The sequence below is a fragment of the Parasteatoda tepidariorum genome, chromosome 2 (assembly GCF_982258835.1).
Source record: "Parasteatoda tepidariorum strain Cologne lab strain chromosome 2, Ptep-v5.0, whole genome shotgun sequence".
Taxonomy (NCBI): domain Eukaryota; kingdom Metazoa; phylum Arthropoda; class Arachnida; order Araneae; family Theridiidae; genus Parasteatoda; species Parasteatoda tepidariorum.
Window position 1 is genome coordinate 105,196,495 of NC_141756.1, and position 24,727 is coordinate 105,221,221.

General features: G+C 32.4%; 3 protein-coding genes across 5 annotated transcripts in view; 1 reads left to right on the top strand and 2 right to left on the bottom strand.

The window, feature by feature from the left end:
• LOC107440417 (uncharacterized) overlaps positions 1-24,727 on the bottom strand; it is a 789,850-nt gene that overhangs the window by 313,634 nt on the left and 451,489 nt on the right. For all 3 annotated transcript variants that reach the window (XM_087157952.1, XM_087157951.1, XM_087157953.1), the window contains one exon: positions 8,893-8,932. The gene's annotated coding sequence lies outside the window, so the exon portion shown is untranslated. The remainder of the gene's footprint in view (positions 1-8,892; positions 8,933-24,727) is intronic.
• LOC147815981 (uncharacterized) lies at positions 14,855-22,338 on the top strand. Its single transcript, XM_087157949.1, has 2 exons — positions 14,855-17,391; positions 18,066-22,338. Exons 1-2 carry the CDS (start codon positions 15,649-15,651, stop codon positions 20,112-20,114), a joined length of 3,792 nt encoding a protein of 1,263 aa, XP_087014075.1. The 5' UTR covers positions 14,855-15,648; the 3' UTR covers positions 20,115-22,338.
• LOC147815982 (uncharacterized protein F54H12.2-like) lies at positions 22,941-24,659 on the bottom strand. Its single transcript, XM_087156680.1, has 3 exons — positions 23,473-24,659; positions 23,091-23,388; positions 22,941-22,985 (listed from the first exon to the last, which is right to left on the bottom strand). Exons 1-3 carry the CDS (start codon positions 24,657-24,659, stop codon positions 22,941-22,943), a joined length of 1,530 nt encoding a protein of 509 aa, XP_087012806.1.

Genomic DNA, 24,727 nt, shown 5'->3' on the forward strand with positions numbered 1-24,727 from the left:
TGGAATTGAAAAACAAGATATAGGAAGAGTGTGAACTAATAGTTGGAATTGAAAAACAAGATATAGGAAGAGTGTGAACTAATAGTTGGAATTGAAAAACAAGATATAGGAAGAGTGTGAACTAATAGTTGGAATTGAAAAACAAGATATAGGAAGAGTGTGAACTAATAGTTGGAATTGAAAAACAAGATATAGGAAGAGTGTGAACTAATAGTTGGAATTGAAAAACAAGATATAGGAAGAGTGTGAACTAATAGTTGGAATTGAAAAACAAGATATAGGAAGAGTGTGAACTAATAGTTGGAATTGAAAAACAAGATATAGGAAGAGTGTGAACTAATAGTTGGAATTGAAAAACAAGATATAGGAAGAGTGTGAACTAATAGTTGGAATTGAAAAACAAGATATAGGAAGAGTGTGAACTAATAGTTGGAATTGAAAAACAAGATATAGGAAGAGTGTGAACTAATAGTTGGAATTGAAAAACAAGATATAGGAAGAGTGTGAACTAAGAGTAGGAATTGAAAAACAAGATATAGGAAGAGTGTGAACTAATAGTTGGAATTGAAAAACAAGATATAGGAAGGGTGTGAACTAATAGTTGGAATTGAAAAACAAGATATAGGAAGAGTGTGAACTAAGAGTAGGAATTGAAAAACAAGATATAGGAAGAGTGTGAACTAATAGTTGGAATTGAAAAACAAGATATAGGAAGAGTGTGAACTAATAGTTGGAATTGAAAAACAAGATATAGGAAGAGTGTGAACTAATAGTTGGAATTGAAAAACAAGATATAGGAAGAGTGTGAACTAAGAGTAGGAATTGAAAAACAAGATATAGGAAGAGTGTGAACTAATAGTTGGAATTGAAAAACAAGATATAGGAAGAGTGTGAACTAATAGTTGGAATTGAAAAACAAGATATAGGAAGAGTGTGAACTAATAGTTGGAATTGAAAAACAAGATATAGGAAGAGTGTGAACTAATAGTTGGAATTGAAAAACAAGATATAGGAAGAGTGTGAACTAATAGTTGGAATTGAAAAACAAGATATAGGAAGAGTGTGAACTAAGAGTAGGAATTGAAAAACAAGATATAGGAAGAGTGTGAACTAATAGTTGGAATTGAAAAACAAGATATAGGAAGAGTGTGAACTAATAGTTGGAATTGAAAAACAAGATATAGGAAGAGTGTGAACTAATAGTTGGAATTGAAAAACAAGATATAGGAAGAGTGTGAACTAATAGTTGGAATTGAAAAACAAGATATAGGAAGAGTGTGAACTAAGAGTAGGAATTGAAAAACAAGATATAGGAAGAGTGTGAACTAATAGTTGGAATTGAAAAAAATAGGCGCGTGGTATCAGAAAACGATAAAAGTATAAATTTGGTGACGTAGACCACACGTGCTACCACGTCATGTTCTTTATTAAATCTATCTGACACAGCGAATTTCGCGATCGCAACGAACTATAGGGGGCGTTGTTGTATGAGACTAATACCTGCGATTTCTATATGAACAGTCATTCAGTTACTCTAGAGACGTCGATAATGTAGCACGTAGCATTGCAACGTTCCTTCTTTATTGTGGCTAATTAAATTTAAAAAAGAAAAATGCTTGATATTCTTTCGTATGCAAACGAAAACAAAATGGTATCTCTTTTTATTAGAGACGGAATATCCAAAACACATCGGAAAAATATTTGTACATTAACAGAAAAAAATATGTATATTCTTATAAGAGTTAAAACCCTAATGCCCGAGAAATAGTTTTACTAAATTTAATGATATAACATTTAAACTTTACATTCTATAGTTTTAAAAATCATATTACTTCAAAAATTAAAATGAACAAAAAGTATACATAAGCTCCATAATTTAAAGAAATTTAATTTTGTAAACAAAGTTCTTTGACAACAATTTTTATCAAAAAATTTCAAGTTTAAAAAAAAAAATCATTATTTAGAAACTAAGAAACGTAAAATAAAGAATGCTGACGAAACAAAAACAAAAAAACAATTCTTTTTTGTCTCCATTTTTAGTGCTACGAAAATTCGTCTTTGGGATTTGCCAAAAACAAAACAAGATGCAATTTTATTCTTTCAGGAGGGAAATATTTTACCGAAAAAACGAAAATGTACCAATTCCCACAACATGAAACTTTATCTTGGTAAACGTACGTTTTGGAAATGTTATTTCATTTGGACTCTTATTTATCAGAGTTCATATGGCGATATGATTGTTTTGAATCTATGCTAAACTCTATATCGGCTCATTTTCCACCGAAATCCGATCGATTATATTGATTTTAAATAAAGTGTTTTATTTTATGAATTGTCGCAAAAATTTTAAGTGTAGATTGGCGGCACTTAAAAACCGCCAAATCTGTAGCGGCGGTGGCGTTAATACGTAAGTACCGAATTTTTATTCCGTACTTTTCTGAATCATATTACTTCAAACATTGGAATATACAAGAAATAATGCTATACCATTTAATTTTTCAAAAAAAGTATTTTGAGAACAATTTTTATCAAAAAATTATAAACTAAAAAACGGAAAATAAAGAATTCTTAGGATAAAAAAACGATTTTAAGAATTCTTTACATTGAAATAAAAACTTTCATATTGTTTCTTTTTTTATTATTCTTATAGTTCTTAATCAGACGTAAAAAACTATTCTGTAGAGAACCATCATCAAATGGAAAAAAAATATTTACAAGCAAATTTTTTATTGAAAAAATCATTGCACTTACCTGATTTATAATTCCCGGAGAATTCCAAAATGATAAGTTCCTTGTTTGAAAACTTTATTCTCAAATAATAGATACCTAGTTTATCCCTTCATTACTTTTAGATAACATACTCTACACAGCAAAATTTTATAATTGATATGAATTTGAATACGTAGCTAAAAACAGAATAGCTGAATTCTAGTTGAACTTCTTCTTTCGAAACTAAAAAATACTTACCAAGAAAACGATTAATATTAATTAAGAATCAGCACAAATGGCACTATTTCAAGTAACTTGGATAATTTTTTATTGTTGTTTTCCGACTTGTATGGATACAGAAATATATACTATTCCATAACGAAGAAGAATATGCTATAACTATTACAATTCTGTATGTTCTGAATTTATATTTATTCACTGGAATGACGAAAGCAATGTTGACTTCACTTTAATTCGTAATGAATTGAAGACAGAAGAAATGCATTTTACCTTAATACACACATCTGTAACAGTATCCGAAATCGGAAGTCATCAGTTGCAAGTTTGTTGATAATAGAAATTAAAAATTATTGAGGAATTTTTCTTCAAATGTTTGGCGTGTTCTGTTCCTGAAAGATTTACTAATATTCTGGAGATTTTTTTCAAGTTCTTCGGCCTTTTCCTCAGGGAGATTTTGTTTCTTATTTGCTGCTAAAAAATGGCGTCTGATTCAGTCAATGATTTTGATGGAACTAAATGAAAACGTGATAAATTAATGTCTGATATTTACAGGCTCCCGCTAGACGGCGTACTCGAGCGTTGCGATCGCGAAGTTAAAAAAAATGTATTTGAACTTGAGTGGATGAATTATTAGTGACTGAAAATTTGAACAAGATATAGGAAGAGTGTGAACTAAGAGTAGGAACTGAAATAAAAATATCGTGGTGTAATGGTTTCTTGAAATTCTAAAAAGAACTTAAAAATAAAATGGGTGAAAAAAATAAATAGCTTTGCGATAAAGTTTCAAACCACAAGAACGTATGCTTAATTCCGCAAATCCATACGAAATGCTCCGACTGCAAAGTTTTAAATATTGTTTGAAAACTGTATTTGTTTCAAAACACATGTTTTTACTTCAAATATGAGGTAATCTAACTTGCATAAAAGTAAAAATAAAGTAAAGAAGTAAATAAATTAGAAAAAAAAAATCTTATCCTTTTTCGCAACGCTCTTTTAAAGATCCCTATTAAGGGTAATGAAGTGGATAACAACTTCTCATCCCGTAATTATTAAGATTAATGACTTTAACTTCCAACTCTTTTTTAAATAATATTAAATCTGTTCATCGATAAACATAACCGTGTCGCAACAACGGTAGCGGAATGTTTACACACAAAGTTTCTTCGCCTATGTCTTCGAATATAGAAGGAAAAAAAAAATAATAGAAAACTCGCAGCATCTCATTAGCTTCTTATCTGTCGATGACACAAAAAAGAATAAACGAAGCAGGCGACATTTTTGGCAAAGAAAAATGAAACCGAACAAGAATCATCATTGCTGCTATTCATCGAACCATTGGATACGGTCGCCAAGAATTCCCTTATCCACGCCACAAACATCCCCACTCACCGCCGTTTTTCCCTAAAACCCTTCACATGGATTTCCTATAAGTCCTCATGAAGGGATCATTAAGAAAGAAGGAAGCAGAAAAAAAAAGAAGAGGGCGACACCTCAATTCAATGGATTGAATTAGAAGGGAAGGACCCCAATATTCTTATGTTTGGCCAAAGACAGACGGAAAAGCGGAGAGATTATTTGCCAAAAGCTGATGGGCAACATGTGTTGTCGTGGAAGCTCATAAAGTTGGATTGTTGATTGTGAGGCTCTCGGGAACTGAAATTAGCCCCTTCGTGATGGAATGCCTGTCGATAACGGTGGCAAATTTTTGACACAACTACAAAAAGGAGCTGTGCGATATTTATTATTTGCGGATGCCGCCTTATCTGTTATTGGTTTCTTATAAACCAAATATAGATCTTTAAGGGAGTCTTTTTCAAAAAGCACTTATCTAATTTTTCAGATTATTAACATTTTATAGCTCTTACGAAATTGCTGCTTTTAGAATTTTTTTCCTTCTTCCTTCCAAATACTATGATTACTGTGTAACATAACACAATAGCTTAAGGGTGTAGCATTTTGAATTGCATAGTAGAACAAACTACTTAAGGGAAGGAAAAGATGTTTGAGCAAATTTGAGATCAGATTTGGAGTAATAGAAACATCAGAAGATTGTTAGATCAATTTTAAAATTAAAAACTGCCGCACTCAAGGGCATGATAATATTGGTGGAAGAGCATGTAAATGATATTTGAGTGAATTTATTAAGGATGATTCAAGAGTATTTACAAATTTCATAAAACTGTACATAGAACTATTTTGCGTTTGAGAACTGCCCTATTAATTTCAAGAACATGTTACTTAATTAAAAAAAATTATTAAATGATATTTGATGAATTTATCACGAATGGTTCAAGAGTATATACAAACATCACAAAACTGTACATAGAACTATTTTGCGTTTGAGAACTGCACTTTATAAGAAAGCTCAACATAATTTCAGGAACATGTAACTTAATGAAAATTTTTTTTTTTAAATGATATCTATTTGAGAACAGATTTACAGTAATAAAAATATTAGAAAACTGTTAGATGAATGCCTTTTTACGATTAAAAATTGCCGCTCTCAAGTGCTAAGTAATATTAATGGAAGAACATGTAAATGATATTTGAGTGAATTTCTGATTGAATGATTCAAGAGTATATACAAATACATATCATAAAACTATTTTGCGGTTGAGAATTGCCCTATATAAGAACGCCTAACATAATTTCAAGAACATGTAACTTAATGAAAAAAATTGTTAAATGATATATGAGTGAATTGGAGAACAGATTTAAAGTAATAAAAGCATCAGAAAACTGTTAGACGAATGCTTTTTTTAAGATTAAAAACTGCCACAGTCAAGAGCATGATAATATTAGTGCAAGAACATATAAATGATATTTAAGTGAATTTCTCAAGATTGATTCAAGAGTATATACAAAGTTTCTTTCTAATTCAACGTACTTGTTGCCCCCTCAAGCAATATTGAAAGAAAAACGTTAGTTAATTTTGTAGATATGAGAAATTTGAAAAATAAACAGTCTCTTGTTTATAATTTAGTGTTTTTACCACATTTCTGATAAATCTTCAATAATATTAATATAATACCTTAAATTGAAAAGGGTATAAGTAATAGATTTTAACTTGAAATTTACTTTAGAAAACTCAAATATTTAATGACACGGCCAAATTCAATTTCTTTACCCCTGCAAAATTCTCAAATTCCTTAGAATTCTTTGAAAGATTATAACCTTAATTGAATTTTAGAAATAAATCATGGAATATGTTCGAAATTAAGTAAGTGCATTCGAAATAAATTAAGTCTTTTCTCTGTCGCCGATGACTTAAATTTAATCAAGTCAAGTAGAAAAGACAGTGAAAATGAATGCAAATGTGGCGGAAATTATCAACACTTATGCAAATGTTTACGCTTCATTCTCGCCAAAGAATAAATGACACGGCGAAGTGAAGTGAACTAATTCCGACCAATGACGAGGTCAGATAAACGGTCTTTTCATTTCAAGATGGTGGTTTTTGACATTTAAAGGGATAAGTCACGCAGAAAATAAACTAAAGTCCTCGCAACATTCTCTTGAAAGGGTAACTCGAAACTGTTCGTTCGACTAGTTGGCGAGTTGTTATTTTTGCCGCCAAGGGGAGAATACACAGGGGAGCCAGCTTACCATCGTTTGTAAAATTATATCGCAGTAGTTAGTCAAAGAGATAGATTTCATGTATGTGCCCTTTGATCAAATATGAAATCGTTTCATTTCCTGGTTTAAAATAACAACAATAGACAGATCTTAAATAATGGATCAAAGTAATTAAATATAATAGGTAACGTTCAATTTATTCGAATTCACGTGCAATTTTATTGATTTTAAAATTTATGGTTACTGACATCTAAAACTATAATAAATAATTACATGCATGCCTTATTATTTTTTATCATGAAATAGTTGTATAATGAGCAACTTGTAAACTATTATATTTTCCGAATAAAAAGCAAAACATTTTTAAACATTATTTTAATCAAAAATGATGAAATTGACAGGAGAAAGAACTCTATTTAGAAACTTGACTATTCTGTAAAAACTCATTTTTTTATTTTCCATTTTAATTTCATATTTCAGTTAAAATATGGTATTATAATGCACTTCGGCGTCGATAAGATATTTCTGAAGAATTATTGTAAGTTAAGCTAAATTTGACTGTTTATTTTAAAATTTTTAGGCGAAACAACAAAACAAATTATCTCAAATAATTTAGCATAAGGAGTAGCCAAACATTAAAAAAAAATTTAAATGTACAAATATATTATTTATTCAGAAATGTTTAATTTTTCATTAAACTTTTTTTGATCTAAATACAAGAGCTTTGTTTAAAATTATAATGCTCTTTGGCGTCTTTAAGATATATCTGTAGAACTATTGTAAGTTGAGCTAAATTTGATGGTTTATTTTAGCATTTTTTGGGCGAAACAACAAGACAAACTATCTCAAATAATTTAGAAGAAATAGTAGATAGACATTAAAAAAAGTTTTAAATACAGAAATGTATTATTTATTTAGAAAAATTTAGCTCTTCCTTAAAATTTTTTAATCCAAATACAGCAAGAGTTTTCTTTAAAATTAAAAAAAAAATGTGCGTATGTCATTAGAGATACAAAAAAAATCGTTAAAATTTTACATTATTTCGTGAGAAACTTTTTGATTGAATGTACTAATAATAGGTTAAATTGCATAACTTTTGTTCGCAAATTCAATATTTTAAATCGAAATGAAAAAAAAAAGAAAATGTAATATACTTGTATTGAATCCAATTGTATTGAATTATTGGATTCAATACAATTGGATTAATTGTATTGAATCCAATAATACAATTTCAATTATTTCAATTTCGAATTTAATTCGAAATTGAAATCAATTTCGAAATTATATAATATTATATAAATGTTAATATTATTATAAATTTCTTTTCTTTTCCTTCCATTTTATCCAACACCTAGGAGCAAAATACTATGACAATATGAGTTTGTTAATAAATCACACATTGATAACAACAGGCTTAGGTCGTAACTGCCACTTACGAATTTAATAATTATTTTTCGAGGATTCAAAAAAAAATAAATTAAAATTTTTTCACAGTCGCAGTTTATTTTGCAAGCGAAATGGTACTTTGGAATTATGCCGTCGACCTGTCAACGTTCGTGAAAATGAGCAAATCGTTTGGGGTCATCATAATGAAAAGCAATTTCCAAAATAAACATTCTAAATACATTAAATTTATCAAGGAATAATAATAATAAAATGATAATACCAAAAAAAAAATTAAGTGTAAAAATACATAATAAAAAAGTGTAATAAAATGAATAAAAACAAAGTAAAAACTTCTATTTTTTTTAAAAATAAATTACACATTGAATTATTCTTGAATCTAACCATATTATATTATTATAAATAATTTCGGAGGGCAAAAAACTTGGATATCTTTTAAAGCGCAAACAAGTCATTATACTTGTGCCGCATAAATCCGTTTACATGCGATTCGATTTTGCCAAACCCCAAAATCGTTAATATGATAAAATTTGCGGTTATTGGAGCAGAAACTACTTTTTGGCGATAATATCGAGTTTGGAGGAAATGGTCGATGGGATAGTTTCAAAGTACCAAAATATGAAACTAGCTTAAAAATAGTTTTTTTTTCTTTCTTTTTTTGGAAAATTATATTTCCTTTAAATTTAATGATAAGGAATAACAGAAGAAATGATCGCGGAGGATCCTGATAAACTTCAACCCACATAAAAATGTCTTCTTATGTATTTTAAACTAATTGCCTAATAACTCTCTTCACAAAAGTCAAGATCCACCTTGATTAATGTCTTCACTATCTGTCGTGTTTATTTTTTATTTAAAAATCATGTATTTTGAGAAAAAAATTTCTTACCATAAAAATGTTGCTGAAGTGTCATACAAATATCATTGCATTAAAAAAAAATATTTAATATCATTTCAACTCACTTTTGTGGCAAATTTTTAGACATTCTGCTTCATTCAAAATCTGAAAATAAAAATTAAAAGAATTATATATCAAAGAAAACTATTCAATATATTGTAATTAAAATAGAGTGAATAAAAACTAATTTTTTTGAATGAGTAAATTATACAGAGTGTGACAGATTATACAGTAAATTATACAGAGTGTGACAGATTATACAGTAAATTATACAGAGTGTGACAGATTATACAGTAAATTATACAGAGTGTGACAGATTATACAGTAAATTATACAGAGTGTGAGTGTACAGAAATGACTGAAAAATCAATACAGATAGAAACGTACACTCTGCTAAGTTAACCAGATACTTTCCCCACCAAATTTAAATTAGTTCTATAATTTATCAACAGACGGAGCTACTGACTGGAAAAAAAACTACATAACTCTATGTGTTCGTCTAAACCTTGGCCAAAGAATACTTGTTCTTGCTTTTTGTTCGCCAAGGTCTAAACTATATATATCATCATCGTAACTGAAATATTTGAACGGATGTCTACAAAATTAAATAGTAGTCCGCACAAAGTTGTTAATTTTCAAACTGTTGAGTTCCAGTTTCTTTTAAGTGAGAGTTTAGGTCATTCAAAAGTAGTATAATTAATTTGCAGAATGAAATTTGTTGTTTTTTATTCTATATATATTTTTAGAATTAATAACGAGAATAACGTGGGTTTGTTGCTATCTGAGGCTCATGCCTCTATCTAGAATAATTTTATGTCGCTTTTTTTGCAAAAGACAATGAAAGACAACGAATTAAAACATATTTTTGCCACAGTTATTCCGGGAGGTGGTGGGTTCGATGCCCTCTGGCCGAAGACTCCCCGTGTAGTAAATAGGGACTGATGCACGTAAAATCTTTCGAGTCTCAGAGTCCCCCATGTTCCCATAACAAATCATACCTCCGGGGTTACTGATCCAGGAGTTTCCTTGTCTTCTGGATTGGTTCAAAATTACTAGGCTACGGAGTTGAACATTAGTAGTCGTAAACCCAAAATTGGGTCGGTTGGTCAACGACGGTTATAAAATAAAAATAAAATAGTTATTTAGATAATACTTTTATGGATAGCGCGAAGTTGCAAGGATATTATTATTCATAACGTGAAAGCTAGAATGAGAAGATGTGAGAGTGCTTTACGAAGTAAAGATTATATAATTTTTTTCTCTGCAAAAATTTAAAAAAAATCACATTTTGTTAATAAATATGTTTTCATTCAAGCAATTTGTTTTTCCGTTGAAATGCAATGCTTGCAATGATTACATTAAAATCAACTGCCGTAGTAAACTGCTATCTCCACTGAGAATTCCGTTCTATTTATACGAATATAAAATCATTTTTAGCCATTTTTAGTATACTTGAAAAGCATAGTTTTATCTAAGTGAAGTAAAAATAATTCAAATTTTTACAAAATTTAAAGAAAGAAAATAATACACCGAATAGTTACATAAACTACAAACTGATGAGAACTGTTAGTCGAGGCGGTTTCAAAAATGACACCAAAATACAAAACAATCGATTTCATAAAGTAAAGAAACTACTTTGTTACAAATTAATGATTTTGTTTCGTGAAAGATAAAGTTCAAAAATTGTATCTCGAAGTTATTAACGGAAGAGCATTAAGGGGAACCTTTCTGAACGATTGAACCAGTTCCTAAAAGTTTTTGCTCCAATAAAAAATACCTTTTATTGATCACTATAATAAATAGATGCTTTTTTAAGATCTATTATATTCTTCGGGTTGTTTGAATGTCGAAGTAAATAGCTTCGCCATAGCAACACAATGTTTTTGGGATTTAGATATGGTGCATTTTAATCGTTTTGATCAAGATATTTGAAACTATATGGAACTAGTATCGGAAAAGTGATTTGGGGTGTCCTTAATCGTATATATAGTATCTAACAATGCTAGCAAGCTAAAAAACACATTAGGCAATATAAGCGAATGAGAAAAATAGTTAGATAATGGATATTGTTCTTTTAAGGATATCATTTATTGTATTGATCATGATCGGTTAATGTTGAGTTATTGTAGGTTAATAGATCATTAGTTGTACTTTATTTACCATTGTGAAAATATTTGATCAAAGCTCAAGTTAGGTATTTAAGTGCTGTTATTAAAGCGAAGATAATTAAATACGTGTTCCGTTAATTAGTTTATAAGTTTCTTTCACTTCTAATTTTTTTTAATACAAAATTGAAATATCGAAGTTAATATAAACCTGTTGGAAAACTCGTTCTTAGTAAGGGGTGGAAAAAGTATATAATCAAGAAACCGTTTTAGATCAAGTCTTTGTTACTGTGAATGAGCGAAATTGGTGATTGTTGACTTTCACCGATGAATGTTAACAATCACATAGTCTCTTTGGTAAATGTCCGAAATATATACTAGGTCTAGTTAAGTGCCACTGCCCGGTATGCATTTGCCCTGTATGCCCTACATCAATGCTATTTTAAGAGCATGTGCCACTGTCCAGTATGCATTAAACCAGTACTTTGAACACTGATGTTTCTCCTAATTTATCCTCGGCAGATATTAAAATATCGAATATATATAATAATATCAACGAATAAATTAATATCAAATCTGATATAACAAATATTTGAGACTATGTGATTGTTGACATTCACCGGTGAAAGTCGACATTCTCTTGATTTTGGTCATATACACATCATATACAATTCAATAATTCACTTCTTAAATTCGGCAAACAAAAATAAGGTTTATTTAAAAAATAATACTCAACACTGTAAAAAAAAACCGCTTTTCTAAATACTAAAAGCAGTGATAGTTATTTTACAACATGATGGTGCAGTAAAACGCCACTATGGGTTCATAGGTTTTTACAGCATCAAGACTGCTTTTTTACGCTTTAACACGGTGTAAAGTAGCTGCCTCCATTTTTGCTTTTCAGTAACACTAAAATTTATGTTCACAGTAAGATAGATGACGCAAATAAAAGTCATTTAAGATATTTTTACGATACAATTTAAAGTAAAAACGTTAAGTTAGGCTGCATAGATATTTTTATTCTCGAAATAAAGTTAGTTTGTTACCTAAACACATAGATTAAGACAAATTCGAACTGCGTCAAGCTAAAGAGAGTCGAAGATAACGTATATTTAGAAAAAAGTTCTGGTAAAACAACCGTCCTGTATGGTAAAAACATTTTTGGTGAAAGAAACCCTAATTCTGGTATTAAAAACCAAAACATACGGTATTTAAACCAATCATTGGGTAGTTTTTTGGTTCATATGGTAACGGATTATCGGAAATTTTGGTTTTCAAAATTCTCATTAACACATTTACTTAAAAATACAAAACTGAAAAGGTAAATTTAAAAAAATAAATATTCTTATGCCATGCTCTGAGGTATAATAATAAAATTACATAATTTTACCACATTTACCAATTTTATAGCATATTATAAAATTATATATTATTTTTAAATTTACCAAAATCATTACTAAAGCTCTTCGATAAAAATTACCGGTCTTTTTGGTGTTCCCATAGAGCTAGAAACGCGGATATTATCATCATAATCGGTAGTTTTGACCCTACTTTTTTCTCAGAGAATCTAAAATTGTTAAATATAGTTCACGGACATTTAAAAAAATAAATACAAATATCATTTTTACACAATTAAAAGCATACAAAAATGTTTAGTGATAGGAATTTGTTTGTTTGTTTTAAGTACACATTGTGTAACAGCGTGAAAGAAAGCAACAAACTCACGCCACCTCGTCCCCTGCTGTAAATAATCTTCTGACGATATTTCAAGTGTGCCAACATTCAAGGTTTTGGGAAGAGAAAATTATTTACGCATGGTGTGAATGCGCGTGAGCTTGGTACAAGCTTTCTTACGTGTTTAGATACTTTAAATACTATACACATTTTAAATTGTATAGTTACACCCTTGTGCAAATTAATTGCAACAAACTTTTTTTTCGTGTTTTTAAAAGAAGATGTTTTGGGGTTGTTTCGGTTACAATGGGGTTGGACCTTTGCAGCCTATTGGCGGTATGATGCGTTCTGAGCAGTACATTACTATTCTGGGTAAAAAAGTTGTTCCAGAGTTGAAGAAACGATACTCTGATGGAACAGGGATTTTTCAACAGGATTTAGCTCCTTGCCATACGTCCAAAATTGTCAAGAAATTCATGTCTGAGAATCAAATTGAGACATTGGAATGGCTAGGGAACTCTCCGGATATCAACCCAATTGAGAATCTCTGGGCCATATGCAAGAATCGCCTATTAAATATGGACTGTACAACTATGGAGAAGCTAATTACGGCGTTAATTCATGTGTGGTACAAGGACACAAATATTATAAACTAGCTGTACCCTGCGTGCGTTGCAACGCTTTCAATTTGAATTTGAATTTTGTATTTAAGTGTGTAAATGACATTTGCGATTATGATTTGAAATGCAAATTTTATTTAATGGTGAAAAAAAGCAGTTAATTCTCTAGGATATCATTAGCGCATTTTCAAACAGACATGTATGGTGATGCACACGGAGCATGAAACATATTTTGGACAATGATCTGAAATAAGACTGGATCTATGGTGACATCAAGAATTTCTGCTGATATCTGATCAGTTTTAGAAGGTGGTTTTTTTTCAATAAGCCAAATTAGAATGTGTGCCTGAGGCAGTCCTCGTTTTTGCCATTCAATAGAGTACACCCAACACCGTGTCTCTCTAAAAACATGACGCTTCACAATGAAATCAAGTAAAGATTAGCATTTTTGTTTGAACACACGTGCTGTAATATCATGACGATCCGATGATGATTGTCCTGGTAACAAAATATCTCTAATTTCAACCCAAGCAGAATTGCACGTAAATGTAATAAATAAATCTAGGAGCCCATATGCGAGAACATATGTCATTGCATCCTGTGAGTATTCATACATGTGCCTTGGAGTCCAAGGCACATGTATGAATACTCAGACATGTATGAATACTACATTTGCAGGGAGTCCAAGTTTTTCTCCCTGCAAATGTAGTCGGCAATATAATCATTTTCCCCACATCATTAGGATTAACGTTACCATCATTAATTATTGCATCCCGTAAATGAATGCATTCTTCTGAACGTAATTTGGTTTGATTTAATTTAATATACAGTAGGCGTTCAGTTTCAATTTTCGCATACATATCGACAATGTATTGATGAACTAATTGTCGACATTTTAAAGTATGATTATCAGCGTTTTGGCAATCATTAATCTATATGCATAAAAACTTATTGCACTTGCTTTCTTATTAGTTTTCTCGCCTGTTTGCGGACTTCTTAATTTTATGTTAAAATAATATCCCTCCTCTCCTCACCAAAATAAAATAGGATATTGCAATGCATCATATGATCGATACGTTTCTGAGAACTCTTTGAACGTCACGATTTCTGCGATGAAGAACTGTATCGCGGGAGGTAAATTCTTCGCCAACTATAACAATAGCCACTTCATCCAATGTTGGCGCATTGTATTTTTCTTTGTGGTGGCCTACAGGTGTTTTTTCAGCTCTAATAACAACTTTGTAAATATCGGATGACATTTAGTCTAGGGCAATTGTGAACAGCCTAATTAACTGATTATGTTGATCGAAAAATTTTTGTAATACGGTAACAATTTTTCGTTTAGTGCCATTGTTTACCTGACAACGTTGATTGACTTGATCATTTGTGTTATCCATGAAATAAATTTGTAGAAATTTATGATCTGCGTTAGGCATTAGTAGTTGGATAAAGAGAGTACGGCGACCGGGATTTCGGGGATTTTCGGGGATTCCGGGGGTGTACTCTTGAAGGGGGTTGGGGTGATCCATCAAATGTGACAGCTACTATAGTTGAGGGTGTTTTTTTTTTTTTTTTTTATCTTTATTTTTTAATTAATTTTTTTTTAATTATTGTTTTTAATCTTTATTTTTTAATTACTGTTTTCTGAGTTAATATTTTTTTTTCTAATACGAGTGATATTTGAAAAATGACATAAAATGAAACCCGATGTCATACTGTCAGGAATGAACATGAATCAGGTAATAATCAGTCTGTAAGATAAAACTTGAAAGCAAGATAAGACATGTTTCCGTAGGGTGATGTCATTTCTTCGATTCAATCAAAACAGGAATGCGTGACGTCATACAACCAGGATTCAACATGAATATGAAGTACGCGTCTTCAAGATAAGGCATGCATCACTTCTGTGTGGTCTGGAAAGATGAAGTATATTGAAATGTTTCGCTCACTTCTTGTTCGGTCTTGTTTCATTAGATCATTCTAGAATGTTCCATGGGGGTGGAGTCAGAAAATCATGCCGTCATTTTCTGCCTATCAGAATAAATTTTACAGTACTAAAATAATGATATCATTTTTAACCAATCAGAACAAGCATTACATAGCCGTTCGCAATGCATTCTGGGTAGTCGACTACAGTTTAAAATCAGATGCGTTTGCCCAGAGGCCTTATTCTGATTGTAGGATTACCTCTCTCAGGGCGCTTTTCTAAACTTAGTTTGTTCTCTCTTTGTTATTACGTTAGATTTTTTTTTTTGTTAAATTTTTATTTGTCATCGTTGTTAAAGTTTTTGTTAGTTGTTTAACTTTTTATTTAAAAGTTTTGCTAGTTGTTACGGAGAAGTTTATAGTTGTTTAACTTTTTATTTAAAAGTTTCGTTAGTAGTTTATTTTATTATTTCTTGTAAATTTATCAAGTTTTAAGATGAGTCAAGAATTTAGTGCTTCTTTGCCTGTGAACGATGAAGTGCTTGCTGTGTGTGATTTTGGAGACCTTACTGGTAAAGATTTGGATAACATGCTGAGACAAGATCAAGCGGATGAAGGTAAAGTTCCATGCCCTGAATGTACGAAAAGCTTTACCACCCGACCCAATATGCTGCGACATCAACGTTCCATACATGGGGATAAACACCTCCAATGCCCGGACTGCTCAAAGACCTTCACCAGGATTGATAAACTGAAATGCCACCTCAATGCTCACAAACGCAAGGCTGCTACCACCTCATTACCTACTTCCAAGCAACCTCGGCTTGACATCCTTGCTGCTGCATCTACTTCTCGCTTGAATACCAGCCCTATTCAACAGACTGCTGGTCCAACTACCTCTCACGCTGCTGCCACTTCGGTCTCCGATCCTCTCTCAGCTTTCGAAGGAAGAGTGAAAAATATTCGTCTCCCTAATGATGACCACATCAAGGACTTGCGAACATTTCTAGAACTCAAGCGAGAAGACTTTATCCGCATCGTATCCTTCCACCTCGTTGACTATGAACTGAAAGTGAACTGCCGACTCTTGTGTCGTTACCGGAAAGTAGCTCCTAACGGTATAGTAAGCGAAGTCAAGAACTTTAAGACCAAAAATGTGGTCATCTTGACTGCCACCGATCTAAACGAAGTCTATGGAGCAAAGGTGGACAAAATACTAGCGGAAGCAGATGATTTTGAAGGCAAAGATTCCGGATGGGTCCTAGAAGAAATCGTCAACTTGGAGATATGGATAAACAAGTACAGTCCACTGCGAGGCTCTTCTTACATCGAGCTCCAACCTTCTATCAAGAGGAAGCAAGCCATCATTAACGTGGAGAACAAGGACAATCGCTGTTTCATGTGGGCTGTACTCTCTGCTCTCCATCCCGTACAGGATCACCAACAACGTGCTTCTCGATGTCATCATTATGAAGCTTACATCCCCACTCTCGATTTCACTGGAATTGAGTTTCCTGTGAAACTTCAGGATATCTACAAATTCGAGAAGCTAAATAGCATTTCCATCAATGTGTACGGGATAACTGAGGAGAATAAAATATATCCTCGATTGATTACGGAGGCAGAGCAAACTCGCCATGTCGACCTCATCTACCTCACCAATACTTCATTCTCTCACTATGCTTGGATTAAAGACCTGTCTCGGCTTCTCTCCAAGCAGTATTCGAAGCACAATGGAAAGCAACTCATCTGCCGCCGCTGTTTACAATTTTTTCAAACAGAACCAGTGCTCCACCGTCATAAACTCAGCTGCAGCCAGCACGAAGCTGTCCGCGTACAGATGCCCGAGGATAAATGGTTATCCTTTAAAAATATCAAGCATACACATCCAGTCCCATTCGTCATATATGCCGACTTCGAGTGTCTCACCAGGCCTTTAGACACGTGCCAACCCGACTCCAAAGGCTCTTACAGTGAGGCATATCAAAAACACGAGCCCATCAGCTTCTGCTACTACATAGCCTCGACGACGGGACCATACAAGGAACCTTTTATCTATCGGGGTCCTAATGCCGAGAAAGTTTTTATGGAAAGAATGAAATTGGAGGCTGAAGATATTCACCGCATCTACAAGCATCCTCTACCTATGGACCCATTGACCGAAGAGCAACAGCGAGTTTTCGACACTGCTACAAATTGCTATATGTGTAAAGAAAAGTTCTCCACGAATAATTATAAGGTAAGTGTTTTTTTTTTTTACTCACATTAATTCTTAAAATATTATATTAAATATTATCATAAATATATCATTATTTTTTAATATTTTCCTTACGAAAAATTTGATTAAAATGAAAGTTTAGAAGTTAAATCATTTGTTTTTAAATGTCCTACAAAAAATTTAATCTTTTTAGAAAAAAAAATTATTAGTAGTATTAGAATATCTTAATATCAAAGAGTTATATTTACTGTATAAATCAATTATTTTTAAAAGTACATTTCCTTTTTTATACACTTTGTTCGAAAATATTTTTACTGAGTGTTAAAATATCGTAACATGAGAGTGCTATATTTAGTTTTTAAAATATTATGTTAACTTAAAAATTATCTAATGAAGAAATTAACTTAGTATCAATACTAGAATTGTTTATTTAATTAAATAAAAATTCACAATTTTGAAGCATTTTTTTAAACATTTCAGTGATTTTTCCTGAATTGAGCTTCTAAGTTTCGATTACTCATTCTAAATATTTCATATCCTATTTACAATAAAAGTATAAATGTTTTTACTCTTAAACGTGGAGTTTAAAGACTAACAAAAATTAACATATAAATTTTAACTCATATGGGAAAAACCTTTTATTTAGTTATAAAACTGCTAGTTATTTCTTTTTCTAATGTTTATTCTTTTTTTAGGTGAGAGACCATGACCATCAAACCAAACAACTTCGCGGTATATCCTGCAATACATGCAACTTGAAGGCAAGGACACCTAACTTCATCCCGGTGATTTTTCACAACTTGTCCGGGTACGACAGTCATCTCTTCATTAAGGAATTAGGCGGAGACGATGGGGATATTACTGTCATACCAGAAAACACGGAGAAGTACATCTCCTTCTCAAAGCAAGTGGGAAACCGACTTAGTCTTCGATTTTTGGACTCTTTCCGATTCATGGCCAGCAGCCTGGACAAACTCGCCCAGAACTTATCGGAAGACCAGTTCAGACTCATCCGGAGATATTTTCAACCGTCTCAAGTGCCTCTACTACTGCGAAAGGGGGTGTACCCCTATGACTACATCAGCCATCCGGCTAAGTTCAATGAGACTTCATTACCTCCTCAAGATGCCTTTTATAATCGCCTGAATGAGATCGGCATCACTACAGCTGACTACGAGCATGCTCAAAGAGTGTGGAATGCTTTTGAGCTGAACACTCTCGGAGAGTATGCTGACTTGTACGTTAAGTCAGATGTGTTGCTGCTTGCGGACATCTTTGAAAATTTCAGAGATGTCTGCATGAAGACTTATGGGCTGGACCCCGCTTGGTATTACACGGCACCAGGACTGTCATGGGACGCTATGCTGAAGAAGACTGAAGTCCAACTGGAGCTGTTAGTGGATTATGATATGCATCTGTTTGTGGAGAGTGGTATCCGTGGTGGGATCTCTCAGTGCTCTCACCGACACGCGAGAGCCAACAATCCTTATATGGGGGAGGATTACAATAAAGCTCTACCATCAAATTATCTCCTGTATCTAGACGCCAATAATTTGTATGGCTGGGCTCAATCTCAGTACCTTCCTCTTAAGGATTTTCAATGGATTGATCCTGCTACGGATGTGTTGGGGACTCCACTCGACAGCTCAGTTGGATACATCCTAGAAGTTGACTTAGCATATCCGACCTCCATCCATGATGCTCACGTGGATCTACCACTCGCGCCTGAGACTACCATACCACCTGGCTGTAAAGAAAAGAGGCTCCTGACCACCTTGAACAACAAAGAGAGGTACGTGCTGTATTACCGGAATCTTCAACTCTATATCCAGCACGGTCTTAAACTCACCAGAGTTCACAGGATCCTCCAATTTACACAGTCTCCATGGTTAAAATCATACATCGATTTAAATACCACCCTCCGAACAGCTGCAACCAACGATTTCGAAAAGAATTTCTTCAAGTTGATGAACAACGCAGTGTTCGGAAAAACCATGGAGAACATCAGGCGTAGAGTGGATGTGAAACTTTGTGGAAATGCGAAAAAGGCGGAAAAACTCATCGCCCGATCAAACTTCCAGGATCGCACCATTTTTTCTGAAGATCTCGTAGCGTTCCACATGAGGCGGACAACCCTAACCTTTAACAAGCCAATTGCCATCGGAATGGTTATACTCGATGTTTCCAAAACATTAATGTATGATTTCCACTTCTCCAAGATGTTACCAAGATATGGAGGACTTCTTAAACTTCTGTACACCGATACCGACAGCTTCATCTATAACATCACCACTCCAGATGTGTATGCGGACATGAGGGAAAACTTGGAGCTCTACGACACTTCAGACTATCCTACAAACAATGTCTACGGCTTCCCCTTGATAAACAAGAAGGTTCTTGGAAAGATGAAAGATGAAACCAAGGGGGAGATTATGACGGAATTTGTTGGCCTGAGGTCTAAAATGTATGCATATACAGTCGGTGCCCAGGTGACAAAGAAACTGAAAGGAGTTAAGAAGACAGCCATTGATCGGAAAATTGATTTCGAGGATTATAGGCAGTGTCTATTTGAACACCGGGAGCTCATAACTTCGATGAATCTCATACGTTCAAAGAGTCACGAAGTCTTCTCGATTACTTCCAATAAGTTGGCACTGTCTCCTCACGATCAGAAAAGACACGTCTTGGAAGACAGAATCAGCACCGTTCCATTTGGACATTATTCATTGCAGAATAGCTCATAATAAAAAATGGAATTAAAAAATAGAAATTAAAAAAAAGATAAAATAAATGGAATAAGTAAGACCAGAAAAAACTATAAATAGCCTTGAAAAAATTATATAATTCATTCATCATGAACGTTTTGAAGTTGAAGCATCCCTTTACAGCCGTCCTAGCAGGTCCAACTGGTAGTGGCAAAAGCTATTTCATCAAGAAAGTGATTGAAAACAAAATGTTACAGCCTTTCCCAAAATCTATAGTGTGGTGTTATGGTGTTTATCAAAAACTGTACGATGAGATGCCTAATGTTATTTTTCATGAAGGAATTCCATCTGATTTGAATCAATATTCAAATGCATTAATTGTGATTGATGATCTCATGAGTGAATTGGGAAATGATCCACAATTAACAAAACTATTTACAAAGTTTTCCCACCATAAATCTTTAAGTATCATCTTTGTGGTCCAGAACATTTTTCATAAAGGAAAGGAAATGAGAGAAATATCTCTAAATGCCCATTATCTTGTATTATTCAAGAATCGAAGAGACGAATCGCAAATTACACATTTAGGACGTCAATTGTACCCTCGAAAAGTTAAATTTTTTCAAGAATGCTATGCAGATGCCACATCGAAACCTTTTGGATATTTACTCATAGACTTGAAATGTGATACAGATGAATCCTTGCGCATGCGCTCTGGAATGTTTCCTGGAGATATTTATTATGTCTACCAGCCTCGTTAACTTCATTTCGACTGCGAATTCTTAGCCAATAAGATGTCTGCCGTGGTAATTGATTTTGAAGGTTTTCCACTCCCATCAGGAAGTTACATCATCAAAGAACTCGCATTTCAAGCCGTAGAAGGTAGTTCTATCTCGGGACTATGCACCTTCCAACCACCGTACCCTTTCGAAGAACTATCAGCCCGTCAGAAAATGCAATATTCTTGGATAACAAGAAATATTCATCGAATCGACTGGAATCAAGGACTGGAGCCTTACACCAAACTTCGTACCATTCTAACATTTTTGTTTGATATGTTTTCACACATTTATGTGAAAGGACTCGAGAAAAAAATGTTTTTGGAATTTCTATCTGGAAGAGTGTGTTACGATTTAGAAGATCTCGGCTGCCCTAAAATAGATGATTTAATGCCATCCATTTCTTCCTGCCCAGCACATTCACCTGACTTTAAACATTGTGCCGTTGTCAAAGCAAAAGCATTTGCTTGTTTTCTCAAAGAAGAGTTATAAAAAGCTTCCACATCTGAGAAAAGAAATCATTTGAAAGCGAGATGTCTGCGTGTGATGTACGAACTTTAGAGCTCATAAAACTGATCTCAAAATCTAAACATTGCAAATCACTTATAAAAAAGTGTTCAAAGCGTGAGATTAAAACCCTGTGCGAGTGTGTTTTGAATGCTCTTTGTGGTAATATACCACTTACAAAAACTCAAAAAAGTCGTTTATCTCCTCACAAAGAAAGTTTAAGAAAACTTGCGGACAAGAAAACACCATTATACAAGAAGAAAAAAATTCTTATTCAAAAAGGAGAGGGATTCCTATCCATTTTACTGCCTGCAGCTATTTCTGTCATCAGTTCTTTAATTCATGGAGTATAGTAAGAAATTTGTGCTAGTTCCAGAAGATAGAATACAAGTAGCAGAACATCTATCCGAACTGGATCAACTAATGAAAAATATTCTTCAGAATAAAAAGTTATCAGATGAAGAAAAAGTGACTTTGTATTTACAATTGTTGCAAAAATATACACATTTTTCAATTCAGAAGCCTAATATAGAAGAATTTGAGTCACGTCAAACAGAAATTCCAACAACAGAACCAGCGAAAGAAGAACCCATACAAATAAAAAATGAAACAGAAGATCTGGGAGAAAGAATCCTTAGTGTAGTTCCAGCTCGATGGCAGGATAAAGCAACAGAAATGTTAAAGTTTTTGAAAGATCAAAAATCTCTCCTTTGGAATAATAAAGGTGAAATCATTTATAAAGATGTAACTGTTCCTGGAAGTAACATTGTAAATCTCCTCAATGACTTTTTAAGAAATCGGAAATCAGCCCCAGAAGGAAGACATGTATTTTTAAGTGCTTTGAGTGATGTTAAATTACCAAAACATTTGGATGTAAATAAAAAATTGTATAAAGAAAATAAAATTGTAAAAAAACGTGTAATGTATGCTCGCAGAAATGCATGGTTAAAACTTTGAAATAAATGCTATTTCATGTATTCGAATTTTCGTCTTTATTGATACTTTTTTCTTTCAGGTGTAAATATTTTAACTTACTAAAATTTACAGAAAAAGTTAAAAATAATAAATGTTTTTTTTTTTTTTTAAAGTAATAAATGTTTGGAAGAAAAAAAAAGTGTTAGAAATTTTTTTTTTCTCTAATGCATTAAAAAATTTGGAAAAGAAACGAAAAAGTTTTTTCTTGCGTAGAAAAATAATTTTTCGCCAATAAAAAAAAATTGTTTTAAAATAAACTTTACAAAATATTTTTATTCTAGAGTGAAAAAATTTTAAAAATAAAATTTGGAAAAATAATTTTTCTTAAGTAGAAAAATTTTTAGAAAAGTAATTTCTAAAAACAAAAAAAAAATTTGGAAAAAAAATTTTAAAAGGAAAATTTCCGAAAAAAAATTATGTAAAAAAAAATTTATAAAATTAAATTTATAAAAAAAAAAATTGTGCAGAAACATTTTAAAAATAAAAACTTCGTTAAAGTTTTCTCATTTAAATAAAATTCCGAAATATAAAATTTTCTATAAATGTTGTATAAATTTTCATAATAGAAACAAGAAAGACACAAATTATTTAGTTTAATTTCTTTTTATTTTTTAAAGACAAATCTTAAACCATATCGTTTCTTTACAAACTGAAACATCAGAAAATCATTGATATACAATCGATTTAAAATATAATACATAGAATAATCTTGACATCGCTTGAATAAAAAGTAAATACAATATTGTCCGCATACATTGGACGTAGGTGATTGAAAAACTTTGGAATTCCATTGTACATTTGAATAGGAAGAGGTATTCATATTATAAAATTCGGGAGGTCTTCCATACGAGTCATAAAATTCCAATTCCTTTTTATCATTCACGAATAATGCAAGCCAGTGAGATCCTGGTCGGGATGAGTCATCTGCATTCATGATAGCACATGTATTTTCTTGTAGATTAGGAATCTTATCTCTTGAATATACTCCTTGAAAGTAAGGCGATGTTATCTTCTCTCGAGATAAAATGTGAAATAATTGTAATCCATCCATTCTTTAATTTCCGAAATCGTACAAAATATTTCTTGACTTGTTAATTTCTATTAAATTTTCAAATTCGGCAAAAATGATTACACACACAGTCTGCTCTAATGATTTGCTGAATTTTAGTTCTAATCGTAAGTTGCTGTGTTTGATTAGATTTAAATGCTCTCCAGAACATAAATCGGGGGAGAGATCAAATCCGAACAAAGTATTTCCTTTCACGTATTCTTCTCTCGAAATAAATATTCCTTTATCTTGGCCCATTCGTTCCGTACCCACAAATAGAGTTTGATAGGCACGAATGTATTGATTTTTTGCAAAATCTAGCTCCAATGGATTATGAGGTACAGGTTGTCCATCTACATACACTCCAATAAAATTTAAATCAAAGTGTTTAAAATCATAGGGAGATTTCGAAAATGTTCCGTGAAAAGCTTCATTATCTACACAACCAATAATAACTTTTTTCGGCATAGGACCTGAAAATACGTTATCTTGGATAAAAGACATACTTCCTTTAGGAATCGAATACACTTTGCATTGCACTCGATTAATGGGGTATTTTGCACTTGTTTTCTCGAGTGCTTTAGCATGACCAAGTAACACTCCTGGATTCACACGAACTTTTCGGATAAACAAAGACACATGATCTAATACTACTTTAAATCCTTCAGATCCTTGTAAACAAAATTCTGGCTTACTTCGTATCAATTTTATTTTCACATCCACCAAATTGAGTAATAGACGCTCTTGGTGAAATAAATCGGAATGTATACATCCAATCATATCCACTGTAGCACTTTCTTTGATAAAAGCAGTTCTTTTCTTCAAGCCATCATCAGAATCTTTGTAAAATAATTCAGCTGTTAATTGAGAAGTTTTGCTATCGTATCCATGGTTGAGGAGAGTTTCTATGTAGGCTCGATAAGGATAAGTATTACTTGAATTGGATACAATACGATCATTCAATGAAATATCAACTTGAGAAAATAACGAATGAAGAAATAAATTCACAGGTCCAATAGTATCATCTTTAGTGATGAGAGTATTATCACTTTTTACAATTTTCGCTTTCACATACAATTGAGTTTGGCTGAGATCTATGTAATCTTCAGCACTTCCTGAAACGTGAAACTCTACAGGTGCATTATCAAACACATTAGAAAGAGGATGAAACTGTATCCACTGACCATCTTGAATAACAGTTTGAGTACTAGGTAAGTTAAACAACTCCAATTCAGATTTCACACATTCGGGAGAATCTTTCAATAAAAATGCCATTATGGATCAAAAATATCACGTCCACTCACTTTGCGAGCTTTTGATGAAATGATTCTTTTCTGCTTCTT

What these genes read in the sequence shown, in the direction of transcription:
- LOC147815981 (XM_087157949.1), top strand. Translation starts at nt 15,649, where the DNA reads ATGAGTCAAGAATTTAGTGCTTCTTTGCCTGTGAACGATGAAGTGCTT. An exon ending in TCTCCACGAATAATTATAAG is followed by an intron (nt 17,392 to 18,065) that starts GTAAGTGTTTTT and finishes TTCTTTTTTTAG; the next exon opens with GTGAGAGACCATGACCATCA.
- LOC147815982 (XM_087156680.1), bottom strand. Translation starts at nt 24,659, where the DNA reads ATGGCATTTTTATTGAAAGATTCTCCCGAATGTGTGAAATCTGAATTG. An exon ending in AAATCATTAGAGCAGACTGT is followed by an intron (nt 23,389 to 23,472) that starts GTGTGTAATCAT and finishes CGGAAATTAAAG; the next exon opens with AATGGATGGATTACAATTAT. An exon ending in TTCAATCACCTACGTCCAAT is followed by an intron (nt 22,986 to 23,090) that starts GTATGCGGACAA and finishes CTGATGTTTCAG; the next exon opens with TTTGTAAAGAAACGATATGG.